The sequence below is a fragment of the Prosopis cineraria genome, unplaced genomic scaffold, assembly GCF_029017545.1.
Source record: "Prosopis cineraria cultivar Desert tree isolate PC_DT_omini unplaced genomic scaffold, ASM2901754v1 PC6, whole genome shotgun sequence".
Classification (NCBI taxonomy): Eukaryota; Viridiplantae; Streptophyta; class Magnoliopsida; order Fabales; family Fabaceae; genus Prosopis; species Prosopis cineraria.
In genome coordinates this window covers 10,624,943-10,641,559 of record NW_026555337.1, presented here as the reverse complement: position 1 = coordinate 10,641,559, position 16,617 = coordinate 10,624,943, and the positions used below count along the sequence as shown (strand labels likewise).

General features: G+C 33.0%; 1 protein-coding gene and 1 long non-coding RNA gene across 3 annotated transcripts; one reads left to right on the top strand and one right to left on the bottom strand.

The window, feature by feature from the left end:
• Nucleotides 1–1,169: 1,169 nt before the first annotated feature.
• LOC129312783 (uncharacterized) lies at nt 1,170–5,423 on the bottom strand. Of its 2 annotated transcripts, none has more exons than XR_008593696.1 (4): nt 5,289–5,423; nt 4,221–4,322; nt 2,276–2,345; nt 1,170–1,282 (listed from the first exon to the last, which is right to left on the bottom strand). It is a non-coding gene; the product is annotated as an uncharacterized LOC129312783 (long non-coding RNA). The 2 variants fall into 2 exon arrangements; XR_008593695.1 differs by lacking the exon at nt 1,170–1,282 and adding an exon at nt 1,648–1,788.
• Nucleotides 5,424–8,846: 3,423 nt separating this feature from the next.
• LOC129313851 (receptor-like protein EIX2) lies at nt 8,847–11,342 on the top strand. Its single transcript, XM_054957253.1, has one exon. The coding sequence runs from the start codon at nt 8,847–8,849 to the stop codon at nt 11,340–11,342; it is 2,496 nt and encodes an 831-aa protein (XP_054813228.1).
• The last annotated feature ends 5,275 nt before the right edge of the window (nt 11,343–16,617 follow it).

The window sequence follows — 16,617 nt, the reverse complement described above, 5'->3', positions numbered from 1 at the left end:
TCTTCCATGTTTCTCTTCATCTAGTAGGTTTTTTTACTACTCCAACTATGCATCGTTAATTTGATCAGATTGTAGGTTAGAAAATTAATTTGCATGAAATTGCAATAATATATCTTTCATAAAGAAGTAGTTATTGTTAGAAGGAGAGTTATAAACATGCACATGCAAGTCAGGAAAGATAACATGATGTGTGAAGAATTTTCATGGACTAATAATTAGTTATTATTCTATTTTGTAGTTTAAATGTACTGTATAATTGACGCGACACAGCCTTGCATTTGTGCTTGTCTTGCTTTATTAGATTTCCTAATGCGGAATGCTAAATTCATGCATACTTTGTTTTAAGGTCTTGAAAATATTTATAGAGTAAGATATCTTTATTAGTTTAAGATATAGAAAACATTTTAATATAAATTTAAAATTAGACAAAACACTAAAAAAGGGAATATAAAACAGTTATTTTTACTAATATTTAATGGTTATGAACTGTTGAGTAATTTGGTGCTGAATATTCTTGAACCTTTTATTCAATGATTAAAAACTGTTGAATATTATTTCTTTAGTCAATAGTTTTTTTCCCGAAACCAATGAATAAACATTTGCATTATTGGATTTGAATTTATAAGTGAGTATATTCAATGGTTATTCATTAAAAACCATTGAATAGTTCATTGTTATTCAATGATTCTATATATAAAACCATTGAATATTATGTAACTATTCAATAGTTATATGTATATAACCTCTGACTAGTTTACATTGTACAATTTGTAAGAATATTCAACGATTTTTTTGAATAACCATTGAATATTATTGTCACGTTCCAAAAATAAAGGGTGACCAATACGATGCAAACTATATCATGCATTCTCATAAGCCTTAAAATAAAAATTCATTTTTGTTTTCTAAAAAAAAACAATCTGATCATATAAAAATTCTAACACTTTTAATATTAACTGTTAGAATAAGACTTCAATATTTTTGTAAAAATTTTGGTAAAACCTCCCTTGTATATAGAATTTCTTGAAAATTCTACAATAAAATTTTTCACAAAATATAGTATCAATCAGGAGCTTAGCTGCTTCCAGCCAGCAGCAGTATATATAGATCAAAATAAAATTCTAACACTAATCTATGTGGAGTACTAATCTTTCTTTTAAATCAAAAAAACATACAACGTATATATTTACATCAAAAGTAATAGTACCAATCAAAATTTTCACCCAGTGTAGCTATATTGCCCTTCAGAGGTCGATGGTGGGATCAACGTCAGCTAACAAATCTAAGACCAAAATAAGTTTTCCAGTGAATAGCATTCCCCAAAGTAAAATTTCTAAAATTTAAATTAATAAACTCTAATAATGATGTAAACTAATTAAAAATAATTCAAAAAATAAATTTGTAGGTCTATGAGTCGTAAACATAATAGTAAAATGAGAATAAATTGGAAGTAATTTATTTTATCATACTTAAAGAAAACAATTTATTCGCACAAAAATCATACTGATATAATTGCCAGCCAAAATCATATAAATTTTGAAAACACATATTAGTCAACATCAAGAATTTTGAGAACTCAACAAAATAGGTAACAAATGTGGACACACAGTCCACGAGAATAAATAACTAAATGCAGCTTACATTATGAAAACAAACGTGGACACACAGTCCACGAGGGTAAGTAACCAAATGTAGCCGAAGCCACGAAACAAATGTGGACACAAAGTCCACGAGGGTAAGGCTAACCAAATGCAGCTCGAAGCCACGAAACAAACGCGAGTACAAGGCCTGCGAATAACAAACGTGAGAACAAAGCTCACGAAAATCAAACTAGCTAGTTATTAACCACAGTGCGCTACGGGCTAACAAAACTACCATTAGCAGTAGTGTTCTGTTTAGAGTCTTCTTAAAAATCATGTTTCAAACATGTGAGAAGAATAATTACTTCTGAAATACAATTTGTATTTTCATTACGAAACTCGCATAAATCATTTCAAATTTCAATGTGGTACTTGTCGAAAATAATATTCCGTAAATAATGTATAAACTTGCATTAATTAAATAACCAAAATTTTTTAGAGATTTATAAACAACTAATTTCATAATCTTTGAAATATATTTCTTAAGGAAATAAATGCACATATCATCATCTAATTATCCATCATTAATATTCCAGGAGTTCTAAAACTAACGTAATTCTTAAGAGTAAAATATTTCAATAAAAATTTATTGAAAATGAAAATAAAAATAAGATAAGGGGATGCTATTTACTTACTTACTGGAGTTTTGAATTCTCAAAATATTCTTTCTTCACCTTCTATCAAGATCCTCTTCTTTCACAGGTCCTATAAAGATATTAGTAAACATAATTTAATAAATCATCTTTTTAATTTACAAAGACTTCCTTCCACTCCTAATATAATTTCCATCGACCATTATCATTTAAAATTCAAAATCGAAATTCATGCTTTAAAATTATTTCAAACATTCCAATAAGCATCTCATTGATGTCAATATTTAAGTAGAATATCAAAGCTATCCTCTTCCAACCTTTTCTTAATAATTTCCTTAACATCAATCAATCCAAATAAGATTGGTTTAGCTCCAACATTATAACCCATATATGTACATGTGTGTGTATATTATTATCAAGTTTTAAAATAGATTTCTATCCCAAATTTGAGCCTTCTCCCCTTACAACAACATGACAGCAACAGCAACAGAGGGCATAAATTTTGCAACTTCAACAAACCCATCACATACGTGCAGACTAAGAGAAAATGAACTATGGAGATCCCTCACCTTATCAACGCCAATGACCGAGAGAAAAAGAGAAGATGTTGAAGTTTATGGCTAAACATGGGAGAAGAAAAATAGCACTGTTACCACGCACAGCAAAGAAAAGACGTTTGACTCCACACCATGCATACGAGCTCACAGCAACAGTCCCCCAATTCTGACATTTTATGACTTGTCAACCCAGAACAACGCAAACAGTGTAGAAGACAAAAAGAGCAACAGAAACAGGGGCATAAAGCAGTGAAGAAGGTGACGAGGCTCAAAATGAACTAGGGAGGGAAGGACTCGCGAGCTAAATCTTCCATCTCTGGCAAACTCAACTCCTCACATACCAACGATGCAAACGTGACAAAGAAGACAATGGTAGAAGGCTCGAGTGAATCCACACCAAGAAACGAAGGAAGAGGAATAGCAGTGAACTTGTGGTAGCTTGAGACCTACGCCAGCGATGATATGATGATGGAGAATAGTGGCGGACGGCAGCACAGACAGCAGAGATTGGAGATCAAAACACACACTTTCTCTCTAAGGTTTCTAGAGAAGTCAACACTAGAGTAGAACACCAGCCAAGCAGATTTTTATTTCTCTCTCTTCTCTATAAACCAACTTAGTTTGCTGAAGAATATACATGTTTCTATCTCAAGCATATTTTATTGCTTTTATTATTGTTAAAAGGGTAAAATGGTAATTTCATACAGGCAAAAGAAATAAAACTTCTCCATTATGCTCCAGAATTGGTTCGAACTTGGGACCTACTGAATAAGTGGTTACATAATAGCCACTAAACTAACTTTTCTTCTTGCTAAACATGTTTTCAAAATTAATATAACTACTGTTAAACACCAACTTATATATATAAATACACACACACACATACTTATTATTATTATTATTATTATTATTATTATTATTATTATTATTATTATTATTATGGGCTATTACAATTATGACCAAACCTTTTAAAATAAGGGGTTACATTTCTAACAACCCCCTATATTATAAACTACAAATTTCATTCCAACATCCAAAAATAAATTCCAGCCAATAATAATCACACATAACATGAATATACAATGAATTCCTACATAAGCTATATACAATTTGAGGTTGCTTAAGAATTAGTAGTTAAAATGTAAAACTCAAAATCCCAAAAATTGGCTAAGATATTCCTATCATTTATGTGAACTTTAAATGTAGACCATTATTTCTTCATTATTACTGCTGTTGGTTGTTAAAACTAAACCATGCTTGGAAAATATTATGTGCTAACTCTTCAAGGACTTTTTTCATTTAAGCATGAGTATATACATGTGTCACAGTATATGTTCTCGTAGTATTATATGCAATAATAACAAAAAATTAAAATCATGTTTATTAATAAAAACTAATATAATGATAAATGGGAAGAAAATATATATTACATCATTTGAAAGAGTCCTAGTCGGAGCATGCTAGATTATGTCCTTCATAAATTTCATGACAGCGTACCCATAATCCCTAGCTTTGTCTGCTTGGTTTGGGCACTACAATCACACAGGGGATAAAAAAACCAAACAGTTAATGATATTACATAACCTATGGTGACGTTGTAACAAAATTAATGATAAATACATATGCCTTGACAACTGTCTATAATGCTACTATATCAAACCGACTGCTACCCTTTACTAGTTGTCAGAATTGTTGATCTAACATTAGTGCGACATATGATAATGGCCCTAATGTAAAATAGAAGACTTTGTATGAGAAGTATTCATACAAAAAAAATTACATACATATATGCACAAAATTTCATCAACTTAATGATTAATCATTTCTACTATATGTAGTCAATTAGAGGTATGGCCACTACGAATAAGGTCAAGGTACTATACCCTCCCTAAAGTTAGATTGATTACAAGTAATATCCAGTGTCTCCTATGACAAAGATTACAATTAAGAAGTCAAATAAATAATGAAATTTTGAATAAATTAAAGTGAAGCATCATAAAGTGACTTATTATTCACAATAAGGCACTGTGAATATTGTGTTCTTATCGGCACCATGTTGCTGGAAGTATTTTAAAAGCTTTTGAGATATTTCTAGTTCTTGCTAAGGTGTCACGTCCCGAATAATGGGAGTGACCAGCATATGATATGTGTACAAACCCACATCCCTTGAGCCTCAAGAAAAAAATTTTTCTTTAAAAAATTGTAATTATATTTGCATTGGTATTAGGACATTCTTAATGTTTTTCTTCAAATAAAAGTCTTAATATTTTTGTAAATATTTGGGCAGAACCCCTTTTGTAAATAGGAACCCCCAAAAACTCTACTATAAAATTCTCAAACAAAAATCACTATAATTAGGGCCTCTCCTCCTTTTCCAACCAACAGACAAAATATATAGTATAATAATAACTCTAACTATAGTATATATGGAGCACTTAAGCACATTCTTCATGACATAATAAATAAATTTCATATTTACATTAATAATAAATATTTACATGACAAATCTCCATCCAGCTTAGCGAAAATCCATCATTGGTAGGCAGGACGTACAACGCCAGTTGCACTATCTGAGACCAAAATACTTTCTAGCGAATAACATCCCGACCATCAAATTTTACAAGATAAAATTTAATAATTTACAACAGTTATGTAAATTAACGATAAAGCAATTCAATATAATAAAATTTGTAAATTTAGATTAATAATACCAAAAATATTTAAACAACTTCAATAATAAGAATATTTAAATCTATAATAACAAAGCAACTTTAACATTTGATCTTGACAAGTCAAAATAATTAAATAATAAATAAAAATAACAATGTTTATTAATTGAAAACCATTAAATAGGAAATCATTAATTAATTTAAAAAATCATATTTCCGGGGATTTATCAGAATAATTTACAAATGTAGACACACAATTTACGAGGGTAACTAACCAAATGTGACTTACACCACAAAGATAAATATGGACATACTGTTCACGAGGGTAAATAACCAAATGCAGCCGGAGCCACGAAACAAACGTGAACACATAATTCATAAGGATAAATAACCAAATTCAGTCAGAGCCACGAAACAAACGTGGATATTGACCTATAAATAATAAACATGAGGACAGAACTCACGAAAATCAAACTAGCAAGTCATTAACCATGGCGCTCCAAGGGCTAATAGAACTGCCGTTAGCAACCAATGTTCTGAATAAAATTCCCTTCAAATCCATGTTCAAACATGTGAGAAAATCATCAATATAAAAATACAGTTCTCATTTTTAAAGTCAAACTCACATGAATAGCTTTGAGCATTAAAAACTTGCAAAATAAAATTTCATGACTACCATCCATGTTTGGCATTTATTTACTAATAAAAAATAATTAAAGTTGATAAAAGTAATCTCGTCAATTTTGAAAGTATCCTTTGTAAGGAAAATACATACACAAGCCATAACTCCAATATCATTCAACCTCTCTTTAAAATTTTTCAGGATAAAAATAATTTAACTAACAAAGTATTAAATACGTAATATAATTGTTATTAAATGATAAAAATAATAATAATGTTGGAAATAGAATTTTATTGCTAAATCAGCTGGAACGCTATCCACTTACCTAATAGATTTCCAAGCATATAACTTACTTTCAAATTGGCCCTTTTTGCAACAACTTGAGGTCCTTAAATTTCTATTGTCCAATTAATACTATAGTCATTTTCCTATATAAACTTTACAATCTAAAATTCACAACTTAAATTTATTTAAGGATAAGAATAAATAAATAAATTTTATTTCTTTATTTTCTAACATTTTTTCAAACATTGCATCAATTGTTATTCCTTAAAAATTCCAAACACTAACATATCAATAGCAATCTAGTTCATGAATTTTCAATCAAAATACCTATTCTACAAATCTCTAATTTTTGCCTCAACTTTCATTAAAAATGTTTTTTTCAATAATATTTTGTCTAACAACAATACAACCATCACTAGTGTCTTGCCATAATAGTTTAGATTCTTCTAACACACATTTTCCCAAATACCTTACAAGCACTATTGTTTAAACCATGATACCAAATTCTCCTCTTCTCCAATCCCCTTATGATATATAATAAGATTTAAGTAGACCCCCTACAACTTTAATAAACATCCTTCTCACATTAACACATCATAATCCATCCAAATAATTCAAAGTTTCCCAAACATTATAGTTTATAACACAAAGCTTTCTCATATAACTTTGGCCTTAACTAGATACTCCCTTAAAATGCAATCTCTTATTAAGCTCAATGTACATTATTTCCAAATCCCACAATAAAACTTTTAACATTCAAATTCTTACCTAACAATTTCTCAACAATCATATGACTCCAAAGAATTCAATTCTCTACACATTACTTTTATAATTAAATTCCTTGTCAACCTTCAAGTTAAAACTCAACAAAATAATATTTGTCTCAGTCATGCTTGTCACCATAACAAATAGAATTTCAAAATATTCAAAATCAAACAAAAGTTCTCATAACAGGAATTTTGTCAAACACCTTTCTTGCATGAATTCTTAAACTCAAGCCAAGCTTATTCCTTTTCAATTTTATCTCTAAAAAGCTTCCCAATGACTATTGGAACTAAATAAACCCCCCTAATTTTCATTCCCTGTATAATAATCAATCCACATCAGAAAAAGAATATCATTTGCCCCATTCAATCTTGCCTCTCTTTTACATTGAATGTCAGAAAATTATGGATTCAAGCAAAACTCATCTATTAAAGCTGTAACTAATTCCTTTCATATTTCAGTCACCAAACGACCAGCACAAAGAAAGAAGAGAGAAAAAAAAATCAATCTTCCCATACCCGAACAACAGTGTCCGAACAGGGGAGAGAGAGCAGGTCCTATCGTCGAACAAGGAAGAGGAAAAAAAATGAGCTACGCACCAGCGCACGAACAACAGAAACAAAGATGAAGGAGAGCTTTATCATTGGACTGGAACACGAACAGAGGAGGAAAACGGAGGATTTGCGAGCTCCGTCAAATTGGTAACAACAGAAGCAAAAATAAGAAGTTGGTTGAGCAAAAATGAGCAAAAACTAGTAAACCCACATCCACTCACACAAGACAGACAGCAACGTCGAACTAGCAGGAAGCAAAACGCATCGCACGAACAGGGGATGAATAGGGGACGAAGAACTCACAGTTGACGGTGCGACGAACAGCAGACCAACGATCAGCAACAGTGAATAAATGGCCACGCGAAGTAGGACGAAGAACGCCGGCGATCACGCTAGAAACGGAGATCAGAGGCAAGCGTTCTGGAGCTCTCTCCCCCCCCCCCCCGGGTGTGTCCTCCAAAACGTGAAATGGAAGAAGAATGGGAAAAAAAATCTGACGAGCTGTGTTTTTATTTCTCAAAAGAGAGGCATTATGGTAATTTCACAAAACTGAAACCAAAATAAAAATCCTTCCTTTTGCATTAGCAAGAACGAATTCATGACCTGATGTAGATAAATTATCAATGCTACTCCCACTAGACTATCAATTCTTCTTGGTAAAATATTTTCAAAATTAATACAAATACAATTAAAAAACATCATTATTTATTTTAATTTTTTTTATTTAAAATTCCTGAGTTATTACATTAGAACTCATGATGTTGTGGCCATGAGGAGAAATCACATGGGGACTAACAAGTATAAGCCTTTTCTCTATATATCAATAGAAAAATTTCAAAAAATTCAAACACATTGTATATATAAATAATTATGTAAAATAAGGGAAAAACTAAATACAATTTCCATTAAACAATTGAGCAATTATATATATATATATATATATCAATAAATTCAAGCACATAGCATAGAGCATTTCCCTTTAGCCAATTATACAATGGTGAACCTAGAATTTGAAGAAAAATATTATCAGCATATTGACATGAATTGAGCATTTTAATTTCCAAGCTTAATGCCCTCTTCTACAAATTCAGCAATAAATTATATATCAATAATTTTAGAACAAAATTCACAAAATTATATATCAATAAATTTCCAAGCTTAATGCCCTCTTCTCACGAGCAGCATTGCTGCGAATGGGCTGGAGTTCAATGTGACAACATCACTAGTAGAGTCACAGAGCTTAGTCTCTCTTGTTCTCCTGAACTCTCTGCTAATACTTGTGAGTATGACAAAGTAAACTGTCTGGCAGGTGAACTTCACTTATCTTCACTTCAACTTGAATTTCTGAATTACTTGGATTTGAGCAATCATGACTTCCAAGCTGTCACCCTCAATGATTGTCCTCATTCATGTGAAAATATTAATTCTTCCAATCTTCTTTATCTTGATTTATCATATAATGAGGATCTCCATTTTGATCATCTTCATTGGCTTTCTATTTTTCCCTCCTTGGAACATGTTAACCTTAGTGGCATTAATCTTCAAGGAAAAGTTGACTGGATTCAACTACCAACTCTGCTTCCTTCAATCAAAGAGTTACGCTTTGATAGCTGTCAACTTAGAAACATCAATCCATTTCTCCAGTATGTCAATCTTACTTCACTTGAATTCATTGGCCTTTCTGATAACAGCTTTAGCTCTCTCTTGCCTGTTTGGTTATTCAATCTTAGTGATCTTACTTTTATTGACTTGAGCTATAATAATTTTCAAGACCAGTTCCCAAAGGGGTTACTAAACCTTCAAAAATTACAAACCTTGTATTTAAAGCACAACAAACTCTTCGGATCCATTCCAGTTTGGTTAGGCCAACTTGAACATCTACAAGAAGTTGATGTTACTGAAAATTTATTTTCTGGTCCTATTCCCTCAACTTTGGGAAATTTAACATCCTTGACTCACCTTCATGTCTCCTCAAATCATTTAGAGGGTAGTCTTCCAGAAAGTCTTGGGCAACTCTTGAACTTGGGCGTATTAGAATTTGATGATAATCACTTAACAGGCCATGTCTGTGAAAGAAATTTTGCCAATCTCTCAAAGCTGACTGTTCTATCCATGGGATCTCCAGGCTTGATCTTTGAATTTGACTCTCTTTGGATTCCTCCTTTTCAACTTGAACAAGTTGGTTTGTCATACATGGTGGGTCCTAACCTTCCTACATGGCTATATACCCAAACATCTCTTGCATTATTACAAATTACTTACTCAAGCTTTTCATTGGAATCCCAAGACAAATTTTGGGACCTTGTGGCCCAAGTGCCACGCTTGTACTTAACGTACAACACAATTGTTGCGGACATCTCTAATATGTTACTGAACTCTACAGACGTAAGGTTATATTCAAATCAAATCCGAGGAACCCTCCCTCGATTGTCACCCAATGTTGTCTGGTTCAATGCTAAAAACAACTCTTTCCATGGATCCCTTTCTCCATTATTATGTCAAAACATGAATGAAAGAAGCCAGTTAATATATTTGGTCTTGTCTGATAATTTTTTGTCGGGTGAGCTAACAGATTGTTGGACGAATTGGAAATCATTAGCTATTATTAGTCTCAGCAACAATAATCTAGCAGGAACAATCCCCAGATCATTGAGCTTTTTGTCAAATCTTACAGTTTTGCATCTCAACAAAAATAACTTACTTGGGGAGTTACCTTTATCATTGAAAAATTGCCAGAACCTGCAAGACCTTGATGTTGGAGAAAATAAATTATCAGGGTACATACCATATTGGATAGGACATAATGCAAGGGTTCTCCGATTAAGATCCAATCAATTTAGTGGAACTATTCCCCCACAAATTTGCCAATTAACTACACTCATAGTATTGGATTTTGCGGAGAACAACATATTTGGTTCAATACCGCCTCGCCTACATAATATGAAAGCCATGGCATTCCCTCGTTCTTCAGAGCCTTCTAGCATTTGCATCACAAGTCAAGGCGTTGTTTACAAAATCATTGACAGTGCTATGTTGCATATAAAAGGCCAAGAATGGTTCTATGAAGGAAACTTGAGATTGATGCGTAGTATTGATCTATCCAGTAACAACTTATCTGGAATGATACCTCCAGATCTATACAGCCTCTTTGAATTGCTTTCTTTGAACTTGTCTCATAATCGATTTGAAGGGAACATACCAAAAGAGATTGGCAACTTGAAACAGTTGGAGTCTCTTGATCTTGCAAACAATCTACTTTCAGGTGAAATTCCTCAAAGTATAGCTCAATTGTCTTTCTTGGAAGTCTTGGACCTTTCTTTCAATAATTTCTCAGGAAAGATCCCATTAGGGACCCAACTTCAAGGGTTTGCTGCACAAAGTTATACTGGAAATCCAGAACTATGCGGAGTTCCACTGCCAAAGAATTGTGCAGATCAAAATGACATGAAACCTGTTGAAGAAAATGACAATCAAGAAAATGAATTTCTGCCTTCATTCTACATGGGGCTGGGAGTGGGATTTGCCATAGCTTTTTGGGGAGTCTGTGGTGCCATTTTTTTCAATAGGAATTTCAGGTGTACTTACTTCAGATTCTTCTATCACATCAGAGACAAGCTTTATGTGTTGATGGTCCTCAAGATGAATCGTTTCCGTTGAAAGTCTTGTTGGCATTTTGGTGAGTGAACAAAAACTACTCATTTATGTTTTAACTAAGCTTTTTTTTAGAAGAAAAATATAATGTTGATTGTTTTTGTAATAATCCATATTATAATAATAAAGCTAGATTAAATAATAAGATAATTTTATTGTATTTTTAAAAATTTTCTTATAATAACAACAACAACATGCATTGGTGGTTTTGTGAAAATTTTGTTGGTTCTTATTATTAAAGTTTTGCACTAGAGATTTTTATTTTTATTTTTCTTCTGTTATTGGAAACTACCATTTTGCCCCTTAAAAAAAAGAAGAAAGAAATGAAAAAAAATGAAATGGCAGATATATATCAGGCTTCCTCCTCGCCTCTGTTTTTTCGAAAATTCTAGACCAGCCAAGAGAGGGAGAACGAGAGCGAGCGAGCGAGCTCAGACCTTCCTGTCTCGACTTTCCTCTGTTTCTTCCGCCGCCTACTGTCATCGCCGGTGACTGTGAGTGAACTTTCCTCCCCCTCCTTTACTGTGTTGCTATGTGTAAATGTCAGAGTTCATTTTTCCTAATGCGCGTCACTGGTGCTTGCTGCCATAGAGGTTTTGTCAATTCTGCTGTCGTCCTTCATTCTCCTCTGTTAGTTTCGGCTACGTGTTTCTATATCATGCGGTGGGAGTGATTTTTGTCATGGTTAGAGGTTCAGTTTGCTAGTTCTCCCATTTCCCTGTGCGCGACAGTGAGCAGCTCTCTTTCCCCTGTTCTCGACATTTTTCTGGTTGGAGGGAACTTTGAGTTTCTTATTCCATATCTGCCATGGTGGACCTGAGGTGAAGATCTTTGAATCCTTATTTTTCTTCTTTTCTATCTGGTTGAATTTGGTGATTGAGAGAAGCTTCGAACTCAAGACCCCTGTTATTCTCCATCCTTTTCGTTCTCCTTCCCTGTTGTTTTGTCCGTCGAAAATATCCAAGTTTGCCGTGGATTCACCGCTGATGAGGCTGGAGTCATGATCCTGTGCTTCTCTTTCTCCTCTGTTCATGTGCGCTGTGGGATGCTGTCATCGAAGCCTCTCCTTCATCATCTTCCCCTGTTTCGAGGCTGTTCTGGTGACAGGGGCTTTGACTCCTCCTGATCGTTTCTCTTTGCTTCATTGGTGAGCTAAGTTCTATCCTCTCTTCCCCTATCATCGAATCTATGTGTGTGTTGTGAATAGGTAGGAAGTTCGGTCTTTGATTAAATCTTTTCTGCCTTCTACGTGTCTATATGCAATGAACTGGAATTGCTTTGCTTTAATTGCTGTTGGACGTTGAATAAAAGGGAAATTTAGGGCTTCCTTTTTGTTAGTTTTGAGGAATACATAAGAAGTTTGATGATGTGGTTTGAATGTTAATGCTATTAAGGTGTTCATGAAAATGTGTAGAAAGGTTGAAATGGAGTAATTAAGTATGTTACAAGGTTTAAAATCTAATACTATGGATTTAGGTTCTGTGGTATGAATTTTAATTTGTTCTTGATAAAGAAACGTGTTTAGGAGGCATAGAGAATTTGTTTGTATGTTTGGATTTTTGTTAAGAGATTTAAAAAGTACTTGGCTAATATTTCAAAGATCAAGTTTGTTTGTTCTTATGGTAACTTTTGTGTGCTTGTGAAATGTTTGATAGAATGTGTGATGAGGGAAGTTTATGAAAATTAGACATACATGAGTGATAGGTAATGCTGATTAAATCACATGAGTAGTCTATTTTCTATATGAAGACTTGAAAATTTTAAGTACTATCTATATATGTGTTTATTGAAGATTTATTAATTAAACTTAATACGGGTTTTTATTTGTGAAATGTCGATGTCGATGTTATCCTTTCCCATTCTTTAAATTTGTTTGTATTGAAGATTTTGAATTTATGAAGTGAATAAAGGAGATAACAAAAATGATCGTTTGGGCGCTAGGGAAATAAGGTGCAGACCATATCACAAAAGGGGTTAATTAGGAGCAAGTTATATGTTTCAAAATGTCTCAAGTAAGTGGATAACGTCCCAACTGATATTTCATTGAAATTTCTTTTATTTGAATATTACATTTTTATGCAAATTATTTTTACGACAATAATGTGATTATGAGACATTTTGTTGATTAAATTACTTTATTTTGTGAAATTATCTTACCATAATTGATCATTTTAGTTAATCAGTAAATAGAAGTTTGAATTCTAATTGTGGAATTTTATTTTTCTGGAAATTATTTTTATAGCATTAATGCGATTATTGAATATTTGTTCATTAACATTACTCTATTTTGATAAATTAGCTTTACCAAATTTAAAATGTTATTTGATCAATGAAATTAAGTTTGAACTTTGACTATGATATTTTTATTCTATTAAACATTGGAGAGATACAGAAAATGACTTATGCGAGTTTGAAGTTGAAATTTTTTCAATAAATGCAAGCATGAGTGTAACAGCCCTCCTGGGTCACCACTGCCTCTCCAGGGTCTTTTCCCAGGCGCTGGACAACACACATGTCACCACATGATTGCCGGCTTTCCCACTGGTGGTACAGTGGTTATTCCTCACCCCACCCTCACGGGGGTCTTTTGGAACCTCCCCAGACTCGAACCTCCAACCTCTACCACCTTAATGAAGTTGAGGCGAAGTCTGGTACCATTGGGTCAACTTGACTCAATGGTACCAGACTTCGCCTCAACTTCATTAAGGTGGTAGAGGTTGGAGGTTCGAGTCTGGGGAGGTTCCAAAAGACCCCCGTGAGGGTGGGGTGAGGAATAACCACTGTACCACCAGTGGGAAAGCCGGCAATCATGTGGTGACATGTGTGTTGTCCAGCGCCTGGGAAAAGACCCTGGAGAGGCAGTGGTGACCCAGGAGGGCTGTTACATAAAAGGCGCCTTTTATGTAACAGCCCTCCTGGGTCACCACTGCCTCTCCAGGGTCTTTTCCCAAGCGCTGGACACTTCCCTCTCACAAGGTAATGCCGGCTTTAGCCCAGGTGGTACTGAGCATATTCCTCACCCCACCCTCACGAGGGTCTTTTGGAACCTCCCCAGACTCGAACCTCCAACCTCTACCACCTTAACGAAGTTGAGGCAAAGTCTGGTACCACTGAGTAATGTAACACCCTCAAATTTACAGACCGATTTTTCACAAATTATTAAAACCATTATCATGGTAGAAAAATTTCTACCACGATACATCCAAGACAATATACCACAGGTCTTAAAATATCTAAAAAAAACAATTAGAACCATGAGGGACAGACATGATCCTCATAGCATGTTATTCAAATCAGATTATAAATCAAGAGGGACAGACATAATCCTCTTGGTCATATAAATACTTTTAATAAAAAGGATTAGAGTTTACATGCTTCACAAAGAAGATATGTCCTAAGTTGGCACAAGATACATTGTATAATCTAAAATAAGAGGCAACGTAAAAGATGGTGTCTCATACACCACAGTTACACCTCTGGTGCTTTCTCGGCCGGACTCGCTCCTGTAAAAATATTAACCACGGGGAATGAGACTTAAAAGTCCCAGTAACCAAAAATTAATATGTAATGATGCATGCGGATGTAACTAATCATGCGATTGCTAAGTGGGCACACAAAACATTTAACCGAACAATACTTTCAAACAAACCGAACAAGTATTTAATTTGCATGACTGCACCTTATATCCTCCTTTCGCCATGCTCGGACGCCAAATCACCCGGCCAAAGGTGAGTTGGACCAAGCGACACGCCACTCATTGGGTCCAATGAGGGCTTACCACGTGGTAAAATTAACCGAACAGAAATTCCCATTAACACCATACATTAAAATACCCTGACAAGTCATGCATCATTCAAATATCCAAACAGGAATATATCCGAACAATAATATCTCATCATGATAAACAAAGATAAATTTTTAACCCACTTGGCAATAATTTCAAACAAGTATATACAGTATTTATTTTAATAATTCATAATTTTTCCAAACAACAAAACAACACATAACCATTCACAAACACACTCATCACAACACATTAATAATGGTTACCTTGTGTCTTGAATAACAAGTTCCCCTTCACAACTCCTTTTTCACCACTATCTTTGTCAATATAATCTACATAATTATTTCACAATACTATATATTAATTTTACATTAAAATAAATAACTCTAATTTAAATAGTTAGAAAGTCTTAGATCTATAATCCATATTAACACTAATTTAAGATTTATGCCTCATTTAACTTCCCAAATTTTTTTCTAAAATTCTCGTACCCTAATGAACTATTTTTTTTATCCTCAATTCACTTCTAGTATCACAATTTCATCCTTCTACATTCTAAAAATTCATCCAAAAATAAATTAAAAATTTTAGAATTATCCTGAAGCCTCAAATCACCTTTCTATAACCTCAAAAATACCTATTCATACTTAAATAAATATTTAATAATCATAGTTTATCCCTACGTCTCAGATTCCACATAAATTCAACCATATAGATCTAGATTTTAACTCAAAAATTCTTAAACATGAGTTTCAACCTCAAAAAAATATTTTGTAATATTTTTTATATCCCTAAGAATTTTAACCTATATTTTTAATCCATCATATCATCAGATTAACTATCCTATAGAAAAATCCTAATCAAAATATTTACTCTATCCTACAAAATAATCATATCACTAGAAAGCTAATATTATTTAGAAAATAACTATAAAATTAATTTTGTAATTAAATAAATTTTTAAATGCTAATCTAAACAGGAAAGTTAGAACATACCTGAAGAAAAAGAAAATAATCTCCCCTTGCGAGAAAACGCCGAGCAACGTGAGAGGAAGAGAGAAAAATAATATAAAAATGGGATTGTGAGTCCCAAAATTATATTAAAAAAAACTATAGGTTTGAATTTAATTATTCAAACCTTTGGGCCAAAAGTTGCAATTTTCTCTAAATTGCATCTTAGCCTCTCATGCTTCCTAATGCACACACCCCCTCCTTTTTATACATGAAGGCACCTCTTCTCTTCCCTCATCTAACCAATGTGGGACTTAGAAACAACAACCTTCCACCCCCTTTTTTTTTTTTCCTTCTACCTTCTCTTTTTTTTTTAACACACACATAAAAAAAATTATTTATGTATTATATCTTAACTAAATATTGCTTATGTGGTTTTAAATTTAAATTTTTAAATTCATAATTAAATACCTAATCATAATATTATTTCTAAATAACCTCAAATAATATAAATTCCTATTATTATCATTTTTTTCCTCAAAACCTA

Excerpts from the sequence above, each read along its gene's own strand:
- LOC129313851 (XM_054957253.1), top strand. The coding sequence starts at position 8,847 with ATGCCCTCTTCTCACGAGCAGCATTGCTGCGAATGGGCTGGAGTTCAA.